Source organism: Pteronotus mesoamericanus, unplaced genomic scaffold (assembly GCF_021234165.1).
Source record: "Pteronotus mesoamericanus isolate MK-2021 breed Mesoamerican mustached bat unplaced genomic scaffold, CSHL_Meso_final scaffold_167, whole genome shotgun sequence".
Taxonomy (NCBI): Eukaryota; Metazoa; Chordata; class Mammalia; order Chiroptera; family Mormoopidae; genus Pteronotus; species Pteronotus mesoamericanus.
In genome coordinates, this window is record NW_026555308.1 from 32,800,565 (window position 1) to 32,811,147 (window position 10,583).

Sequence of the window (10,583 nt, forward strand, 5' to 3'; positions counted from 1 at the left end):
CTGCAAGATAATAAGAACTAAAATTTTTTTTGTTAATTAAACACCTTCACACAATGCCCTAAAATTCACTCAAGAAATTTCAATTTACTACATTGATACAAAGCAATCCTGAATTCCTTGAAGAGAGAACCTTATAAACCACCCCAACTATCAAACTTACCCACAAAATGCATATAGGTAAGTAATCTTCATCTGTGCAAAGATAATAAGGGAGACAAAAAAACAAAAAAATAAAACAGGCTCTTTAACTGCTATATATGAAAGGACACATAGAAAGCAATAAAACTGAAACACTAGACAGTAATAAATGAGAAAACTAAGCACCTTATAAGGCTATATAAGGAGGTATAGGACTTCCATTTCTGGACATAATGGAGTTCCTGGAACGGACTTAGTCTTCCACTGTAAACAACTAGAAAAAAATTTGTCTTAAAGGGGAAGGGAGACGCTGTTCTTAAACGCTGGACAGTAAGCAATGCAGGATTATGATTCTTGATATAAGAAAAACAAATGAGATGAACCACAGCTCTTTGCCTGATGGCACTCTTCTGACTGAGGTACAAAAAAGGAAACCCAAACACAGCAAAAAAGTCTACTGAGTTAAAGAGATAAAGATCTGAGTTCCAGGAGACTGCAGCTGGAGTGTGTATATGTACTGAAGAGGAACTACACAGAAAAGAGGTCCAGGAACCTAAATAGACATCCCCTTGGTGGTCATACAGATGAGACACCTTGAGGAAAAGATGACAGGCACCCCAGACAACAGACAGCAGCAAGACCCTAGACTTGTGAAAGAAGCCATCTTGGACCTTCTGGCCCTGCCCTGCCACCATCTGAGAACAACTACATGAATGACAGTAAATACTGTAGTAGAATGGCCACCTAGTCAATCCACAGAGTCGTGAAAAATAATAAATCATTGTTTCAAAACAAAATCAAAAAAGGTAGTACTTAAAATAAACATGGTAATTTCATAAAGAATTTTACTTTAATGTACGTTATAACTAAATGTTACAACAGTATCATAATATAACTATAATAATAGTATAACCACAATAATAACAATAACTTATTTAATAATGATGATAACCAAAATCCCAATTGTTAGAGTAAGTAGTACACATATGCGGGGAAACTATAGATATTTGTTTTCATTCTCCCGAGATGCAAGGCCTAACATCTCATACTTAAACTTTGCTCTGTCTAGGTTATTGGAGATGAATTTTCTATTTATTATGATAACTACAAAGTACACCTGTCATCTCACACCAGCTTGAGAATGAAGAGAGTCTTCTAAAGATATAATAAATACAATATTCCAGAAGTGACATTAGTACTGTTAAAAATTAGTACGGATGCCAGTTTCCTTACTGATTGAAAAGTTGCAGTACTTACTGCTATACCTAGCGCAAAGTTAGTCCTTCTTTGTTTCCACTTCTCCTTAAAGATATGTCCATCCACAATCACCTCCCACTATTTGCCAATGTAAATACTTCAATTCTTATTATTTGTACACATCATGCTCTTTACAGTCTGCTATCATTACTTCTTACCCCCTTCCTGGCCTCACTGCAAGCCCTACATCTCTGCTAAGAGAAAATATCTATACAGCATTTTAGTTCAGCAAGCCCCATCTTTCCTACAAAATCCTTCTGTATATCTTCCCTAAAACGTATCCCCTCTCTGAATGCCAATAGCACTTGCTCTACAATTCAAGGGCTTGCACTTCATCATTTGTAACTTGGAACAGGTGCCCTAGCTATTCAGGTATCTACATCTTGAGTGTCCTTTCAGTTCCTTGGCAAGAGATCACACTAATTCTACTTATTTGTATCTCCCACAGCAGAGATTTTGTTTTAAAAACCCACAAATCCTCTAAAATTTATGCAAAGTTTTATGCGAAATGTTTTGTGAAGAAATAGTATGTAGCTTTCATCATATTCTCAAATGACCATGTGATACAAAATGATCAGGAATTTCTGTTAAATGATGACTGCTCACTACATATACAAAAGATATTTGTTAATATTTGTCACGCAGCAAAATAGTTAACTCTGCTAAAAGCTGACACAAAGCTCTATTCATCTGCAAAAGTAAACAAGAAAAATTTCTCTACTACTGTGTGCAGAAATTCAAGCCTTGGAAACTATTCAGTTTTTCTTATCTATAGAAAATACATTTTATTATTTCAATAACCCAAGAATAGTAAAAGAACATTGGTAGATTTTCTGCACCATGAAACCATGAAGCCTTTTCTGTTCTTTAGTGCCCTAAAAAATTTGATTTCACTATGAAGCTTTAATTAAACATAAATATAGGTGCATTCTTAAGAAATTCATAATAAACAGAAATTGGAAAAAACATTTAAAAGCAAAAATTAATCTGAAGAAAAAAGAATTCTCTCCATCATCCGATTACATAGTGTAGAAAAATACAATTAATGTGTACCAACCTTATTTCTCTCTGGCTCATGAAATTATATTTCTCTTTGCCAGCAAACATAAATCCTGCAGAAGTTCTCAAGGTACACATATCAAAATTAGCATCAAAAAAAGTAGCTTTTTAAGTGTTCTGCTGTCTTCACACATTCACTCACAGCATAGCTTCAGAGCTTTACATATTCTATCTCCGCAGTAGCTAGTCTTACTGGTCACTTTAAGAAAGAATCTTCAGGTCTCTCAAAAACAAAGTTGTTTTTCTGATCTGCATGGCTATCTTTTGTTTCTTAAATAAGTCTTTACATACCCACAGAATTTGTTAACTGACAGGGCATTTTATAGCCACCATCAAAAAACAAATTACTTGTATCAAATAAAAAAGATTAAATCACCTACCCCTTCTAAGATGCTTTATTTTGCCCATCTGCTAAAGTGTGCATAATATAATTTGATTCCAAGCAGTGAAGCTCAGCTTTCTTTCCCAACAGAGGAAAGGATGACTAAAATTTACCTTTGTATTCTTTTCTATCCTGCTCTCTAATGCTTTCACGAAATTCTTCATGAGTGAACACAACAGTCTCCCTAAGGAATGCACTTCATCACCAAGAAAGCATGATGCTTTTTGAAATAACTAATGAAAAACCATTTTATATTATCTTTTGATGCCTAATGGAGAAAAAAATGATAACTAAAAATCTAGAAAGAGTGAATTACAACCACAGAAGTATTTTTTTTAATTATGTTAAAGGACACAGGCACTACTCTGGACTCATAAAATTATAGGGTGTCAAAAGTTATAAATTAAAAAGTGTCAGAAGTTAGGTGGCTTTATTACTTTTCAAAAATATAATCTCACCTGATTAAGTGAGGTGGTATCTCTAAGTACAGCATCAGGACGTCTATTAGGTATGGCTACAGATTCCTGAAATAAAAAAGCATTATATGTTAAACACTAACAAGTAATTGTTATTCTCTTTACCCAATCTAGTATTTGATAAGCAACAATGTTTTAAAATAATAAAATCTGCAAGCTGGGTCACAAACTTTTCTTTTCAATATTTTATGTTCAGGAAATAATGATGTTTAAAGTTTCATAACTGCTAGCTTCATCTACATAATGATTTCCCTGTTTAATGAAAGAAATTATATGAGATCCATTCTCTAGGCCACAAAGGAGAAAAAGGTAAAGACTCTTTTCCAACTGCAAAAGATGACGATGGCTTATAAAAATTAGATAAACAATTCACATTTAAATTGATTTAATCTTTAAATACTCATTAAAAGAGTATAGATCTCTTATAGCCTATTGGGAGTTGATTGAACTTCTTGGATGTGTAGATTAATATTGTTCATCAAAGTCATTATTCCTTCAATTACTTTTACTGCTTTATTCTCTCTCCTCTCGTTCTGGTCTTCCCGTTGACGGTAACCCATGTTTCTCTGAGACTCTTCATTCTTTTTTTTTCCTTCGAGTATCTCTGACCTTCTGACAGACAATGATAAAGATGGAACAGACAGCTTCAAGCTTTTGGAGTCTTTCTTTCGCCAGTTCAAATCTACTGTTGAGCCCCTCAGGTAAATTCTTCATTTGTTATTATATTTTGAGTTTCTGAACTTCTATTTGGTTCTTTTTTTATAGTTTCTATTTATTGATTTTCTTTACTTGATGAGTCACCGTCAACACACTTCCCTTCCTTAAGCGTGGTTTCCTTTAGTTCTCTGCATGTATAATAGCTGCTTTCCAGTCTTTGTCTATTATTAAGTCCACTCAAAGGCAGTTTCTTTGCCAGTTTTGTTTGTTTAAGTTGCCTACGGGTCACACTCTCCTGTTTCTTTCATGTCTTATAATTTTCTGCTGATAACCAGAAACTTTGATAATATATTGCAGTAAATGTGGATACTAATTACCCTTCCCTTCTGGGCTTGCTGTTATTAACTTATGTATTAATGACTTGGCTAACCTATTTTAGTTAAATCTGTTTCTCCCATATTATGCAGCCTCTGATGCTGCTCCTCAAAGGGTGCAGACTTTGGCAAGCTGCCCTCTGGGATGACTGATTTTGGCAGGGCTCTCTGTGACTGCCTCTCCCTAATGTGTTACACTGTCTGCCTCTTTTGGTATCATACCCAGATGATAGGCTCCAATAACTGCCAGATGATTGCTTTATTATTTTAAACAATGCCTTAGGCATTAAATTACTCCAAGGTCTGATCCAATTAAAGTCAGACCTCTTGTCAGTCAAGATGGCAGCACAGGTAAATGAGGTACTTGCATCCTCCTACAACCACATCAAAATTGCAGATCAACCATCAATCAGAATCCTTTGAAATCTAACTGAATGAAGTCCTACAACTAGGGATTTAAAGAAGGAGCCACACAGAGACTGGTAGGAAGGGTAGAAACACAGAACAGGCTGATCCCACACCATGTGTGGCAAATAAAAACTGGGAGGAGTATCTAAACTGCAGAGGTCCCTCCTGAGAAGCAAAGGGTCCCAGCCCCACACCAGGGCTCCAAGCCCAGTGTTCTAGTGCCAGGAAGAGAAGTTCCCATAACTTATGGCTATAAAAACCAATGAGGATTGAGGCTGAATGAGAAGAAAGGTTTTTAAGTCCCTGGCATTCCTCTTAAACGGCCAGTGTATGGACTTATTTGGACCCAGTCCCCCTGATCTCCAGCGTTGGGGCAGGAGCTCCAGAGGCACCAGAGACATACTGGGAGGGACTGAATTGTCTGGTGTCAAGGCTAGAGCTAGAGGGGCAGCTTTCTCCCAGAGAGAAGTGCTGGCAGAGGCCATTGTTCCTTTTCTGAGACCAAACTCCTACAGAGCCAGCAGGTGGGCATGATATCTGGGTTTCCACCAACCTGGTTCATACTTTTTGCCATATCCAAGTGTGGGCTCACTCAAGCTGCTTCCAGTGGCTTTTTCCATTTGAATAGCCTATTTTGGCTCATGCTTCAGGCTGTCCTAAAATCTTTCAAACAAGCAGCATCTAGTCACAGCATGCCCTGTACCTCTCACTAAGTGGTCCCTGGCCAGGCACTAGCAGCCAGTGTTGGTTCACAACTTAGCCTCGCTTGGGCATCTCTAAGCCCAGCACGAGTAGCAGCCATCTGCAGTTCACTCTGTAACTGCAGGAAGAACACAGGTGGTGGCTGACCTGGGCCTGCACCTCCTGGGAGGCCCCAGAACCAAGGTACCTGTTGAACAGCTTTAGACCATGTCAACACACCACCCAATCACCTCCACAAGTGACTCAAGGGGAGGACTCATGAATATCAGAGTCCCACTGAAGTAGGTCCTGCTCTATGGGGTAGGCTCCTGAACAGCTGATTTTCCATGATATTGGTGATCAAAGCCATGGCTGCAACAATCCTTGCAGCTGATCGTTCCGTAGGTAAATCCCACCCATTGTGTCAACAGCAATCAAGGTGCAAGTACAAAGGGAGAGTGTACACAGCCCACAGGGCAGTATTCACCCAGAGTGCCCAGCTTGGGTGATTGAGGAGGCTGTGCCACGGGACCCTATAGAACACCTACTACACAAGGCTATTCTATCAAGCCCAGGAGACATAGTAGCTCCATCTAATACATAGAAACAAACAAAGAGAGGCTGCCAAAATGAGGAGACAAAGAAACATGTCTTAAATGAAAGAACAGGACAAAATTCCAAAAAAAAGAACAAACAAAATGAAGAGAAGCAATCTACTAGATATAGAGTTCAAAACAGTGGTTATAAGGATGCTCAATGAACTTAATGAGAACTTCAACAGCATAAAAAGGGACACGGAAACTGTAGAAAAACAACAGTTCAGCCCTGGCTGGTGTGGCTCAGTGGACTGAGTGCCAGCCTGCGAACCAGAGTCGCTGGTTTGATTCCCAGTCAGGGCACATGCGTGGGTTGCAAGCCAGGTCCCCAGCTGGGGTCGTACAAGAGGCAACCACACATTGACATTTCTCTCTCTCCCTTTCCCTCTCTCTAAAAATAAATAAATGAAATCTTTAAAAAAAAAACAATTCAAAATGAAAGAAACGCTAACTAAAGTTAAGAATAATTTACAGCAAAGCTATAGTAGTGTAGATAAGGCTGAGAATCAATTCAGCAATATAAGGAAGCAAAAAACACTTAATGAAAATAAAAATAAAAAAGAATCCAAAAAAGTGAGGATAATGTAAGGAGCCTCTGGGACAACTTCAAGCATACCAACATTCACATCATAGGCGTGCCAGCCAAAAGGATGAGAGATAAAGAAATCGAAAACCTGTTTGAAAAATGAATGACAGAAAACTTCCCTAACCTAGTGAAGTAAATAGACAAGTCCAGGAAGCGCAGAGTCCCAAGCAAGACGAACCCAAACAGGCCCACACCAAGACACATCATAATTAAAATGCCAAATGTTAAAAGCAAAGAGAGAATATTAAAAGTCGTTGGAGAAGAGCAGCTGGTTACCGACAAGAGTCCTTTCACTATACTTTCAGCTGGTTTTTCAACAGAAACTCAGAAAACCTGAAGGTAGTGGTAAGAAATACTCAAAGTGATGAAAAGCAAGGACCTACAACCAAGATCAATTACTCTACCTAGCAAAGCTATCATTTAGAATCGAAGAACATGTAAGGCAAGAAGAAGCTAAATAAGTTCATCACTACCTAACCAATATTACATGAAATGTTAAAGGGTGTTCTTTAAGGAGGAAAAAAAAAGATAAAAAATATTAACAATAAAATGGCAGTATCTATCAACATAACTATCAACAATTGAATCTAAAAAACAAAATAAACAAACAAGCAGGACAGAAACAGACTCATAGATGCAGAGAACAATTTGATGATGGCCAGATTGGAAAGAGGATGGGGAGATGGGTGAAAAAGGAGAAGGGATTAAGAAATACATATGGTTATTACATAACAGTTGTGGGGATGTAAAGTATAGCATGGGGAATGTAGTCAATAATATTCTAATAACTATCTATATATGGTGTTAGAAGGGTGCGAGATTTATCAGGATGATCACCTAGTAAGTTGCATAATGTTTAATCACTGGGGTGCCCATCTGAAACTAATATAACATTGTATGTCAACTTCAATTGAAAATTTAAAAATTATAACTAACTAAATAAATAAATAATAAAGTCAGGCCTCCTCTCCAGGGGCACTTAGTCTTTGAGGCTAGTCTTAGAGATGTGTTAGGATCTCATGAGGGCTATACTTAGCTGTCTCATTCTGTGGTTCTCTCAAGCAAACTTCAAGTTAGGCTTGTTTAACTTCCCGTTCTCATGGAGCTATCAGCCTCTTCTTGATTGTTTATCACTAAAGAAACCTTATTTTTTAAGACATCCTCACTTTGAACTGCCGAACACTCTGTTCCAAAATGAGTTAGTTTCCTTGGGAAGAGCTTCAGAGCTCTCATTATTAGAGCCAGCCTTGTGCCAAGGGCAAAAACTCCGCACCACTGCAGCAGAGATGAGGGCGAAGATACCGGCCCATTTTTCTCCAAGTCATGTCCTCACTTTAAAAGAAGGGTGCTGGACAGGGATAGTAACTTCTGGTCTTTCAGCTTGCCTCTGTCAGCATGGAACCCCTACCCCATGAGCAAGCTGGGTCAGGAGAGACTCGGGACCAGTACTCCCAGCCCACGACAAGCGGTACAGAGCGTCTACCCTACAAAGGGGGGGTGGTGGCCGTCAGAGGAAGACAGCCCCAATACTCAGCCACTTTTACATGGCACAGAGCTTCTGCATCACAAGCTGGTGAGGGAATGACAAACACTCGTGACCTGCTCCTCCAGGGAAGATAGCATGGCCCCATTCTGGGAGCTAAGAGCACAGGGATCCTGTATTCTCAGCTGTGCATGCCTGAGGTGAAACTTCTCTCAGGCTGAACCAGGGGAATAGAAAGAAAGGAGTTGTGTGGTTCATGCCACAGATACTCACTGTTCTAACCAAGACAGAGATGTTGAATAGATATTTCTTCATTTGCTAATTCCCTCAGAACAATTCCCAGAAACTTTTAACTTTCTTTTTTATATGCAATTTTTACCAGTAATGACTGTTTCACTGGTGAAAGGGTCTAAGGAACTCCTCAAACCATCATTCCAGAAGCAGTCTCTCAATCCTGTTTTAATAATACCTTATTTACTCCAGAAGAATATGTATTACAGTATCTTACTACTTCATATAAATTAGAGGTAAAGGCCAGATTAAATTAGTGTTGAATCCAAGTTCTAAAATATTTTTAGGAAAAATACATTTTTAAATACAATTTGAGAACTAAAGAATACCTAGAATTGTCTTACACAAGTGAAATGCTTAAGTCATTTAATGAATGAAGATTTTAATTTCTCTAAGAATCACTTTGTCAATGTTAGGCTTTTCTAAAGACTTTTGGGTGCTGCAAAGTTTGTATATAAGAAAATAAAAATATACCCCTAATACCTCAGGTATATTGTATTTACCTCAGTCAGACTTTGCTATATGTAACATATGTTATATATTAAACTATGAAAACTAAACAGCATTTCAAATCCAACGAACATATTCTGATTCAAAGAAGTGTGGATTACTGAGCCTCTACTTATACATATGGTAAAATGGTAAATTCAAAATATAGACAAGGATCCTTACCTACACATTCATTTTGTTTGCAATAAAAAGCTATATAGCCTACCTTGACTTTTTCTGATGTCCGTTTTCCACCAAAGCCTCCAGAGCCAACAACAAATAAAGAGAACTGATTATAACATATAAGTTCCTCTCCAGAATAAGAATGGACTGAAAAGTAAACGAAAAAGAAATTTTTTTAAGTTATCAAAAGGTGTAACTAGTTAACCAATACATGATCAACAATTCCTTTAAAAGTTTTAAAAACAAAATGCAATTACTAAAACATTTTGTAATTTAAAGATACTTGAGTTTGGATTACAATGCATTCATTTTAATTTACTCACTGCCAGTTCCTTAAAGGCAGACAGAAGATGTTCACAAACCCTTTCTTGACTCTTGAAATAGTAATTTCTCTCACCTATTTTTAAACCTCCCCAACTTCCATATTTCAATTCTCTCTATCTCAAACATTTCAAACAATTCCACTATAAAGTTCAGGTGACCTCACACTCTAACTTACAGTCTGCTAATGCACTCAAAAAGAGCCCGGAATGTAAAACAAAAAATAAGTGAGAACAAAGAGATAAGCTTTGCGAGGGCAGGAACGTGGCTGTCTTGCCCACTATCATATTCCCAACAATTAGAGTACCTGGGACAAAAGACACCAAATAAATACTTATTAAATTAATTAATCAATGAATAAATAACAAGTTAGTGAACAGGTAAGCAAGTAATAAATGAATGTAAGACAGCTGCCCCTGTTTCTCCTGACTGATTTCCTAGTGAGAGTTTGAGTATTATCTGCATCTCTAGCTCTAAAAATCTAGGAATATGATTTTGAATAGCATTAAAGGAAAAAATCCAATTATAACAAAAAATAAGGGAAGTCATAGCAATTTGTATTTAAAATTTTTCTTTCTTACATAAAAAACTGTATATAAAATTTCATCTATATCTACAAATTCTAATACATTATTACACATTACCTAGCTACAGTTAAATAAATGGATTAGTCAAGAGAAAACAGTAAAAGTTAAAATTAAGCTTGCTGCAGAAGTTTTGTTTTCTGGTATATTACATCTGGTAGGACAGTGAGAAGACTACAAGAAAACTGGGAAAATTGCAGCCAAATACTGGCCGAGATGTGGAATGACATGAAAATATGAAAACCTAGTAAAGAAGAGGAGGAAGACAAAAAGAGAGGAAAAGGAGAGATAACCAACATATGATCAAATACTATGAATTAACAAAAAACAATGTAGTAGAATATTTAAGAGCATCAAAAGTATTCTCAATATATTATTAAGTAAAAACAAGGCAGGTTCCAAAACTGCATCTACAGTATAATCTCCTATGTACTTAGAACAAAAATGGTAACATCTGTATTCCGACAATATTAAACTTTCCACTGTCTATTACTTTTAAAATTTTTGACAATATCTATTTCTTTTGTTCTTAAACTTTAAAATAAATTAATTTTAAGCAAGCTATCAATAGCTTAGTTTTAATTAATAGTATGTCAACATTTATTAAACTACTATAAT

At 36.9% G+C, this 10,583-nt stretch overlaps 1 protein-coding gene across 1 annotated transcript in view; it reads right to left on the reverse strand.

The window, feature by feature from the left end:
• HSD17B4 (hydroxysteroid 17-beta dehydrogenase 4) overlaps positions 1-10,583 on the reverse strand; it is an 84,070-nt gene that overhangs the window by 24,839 nt on the left and 48,648 nt on the right. Inside the window, exons 16-17 of the mRNA XM_054589910.1 lie at positions 9,104-9,207; positions 3,295-3,360 (exon numbers count right to left, since the gene is read on the reverse strand). Coding sequence (XP_054445885.1) covers positions 3,295-3,360; positions 9,104-9,207 — 170 coding nt within the window. The remainder of the gene's footprint in view (positions 1-3,294; positions 3,361-9,103; positions 9,208-10,583) is intronic.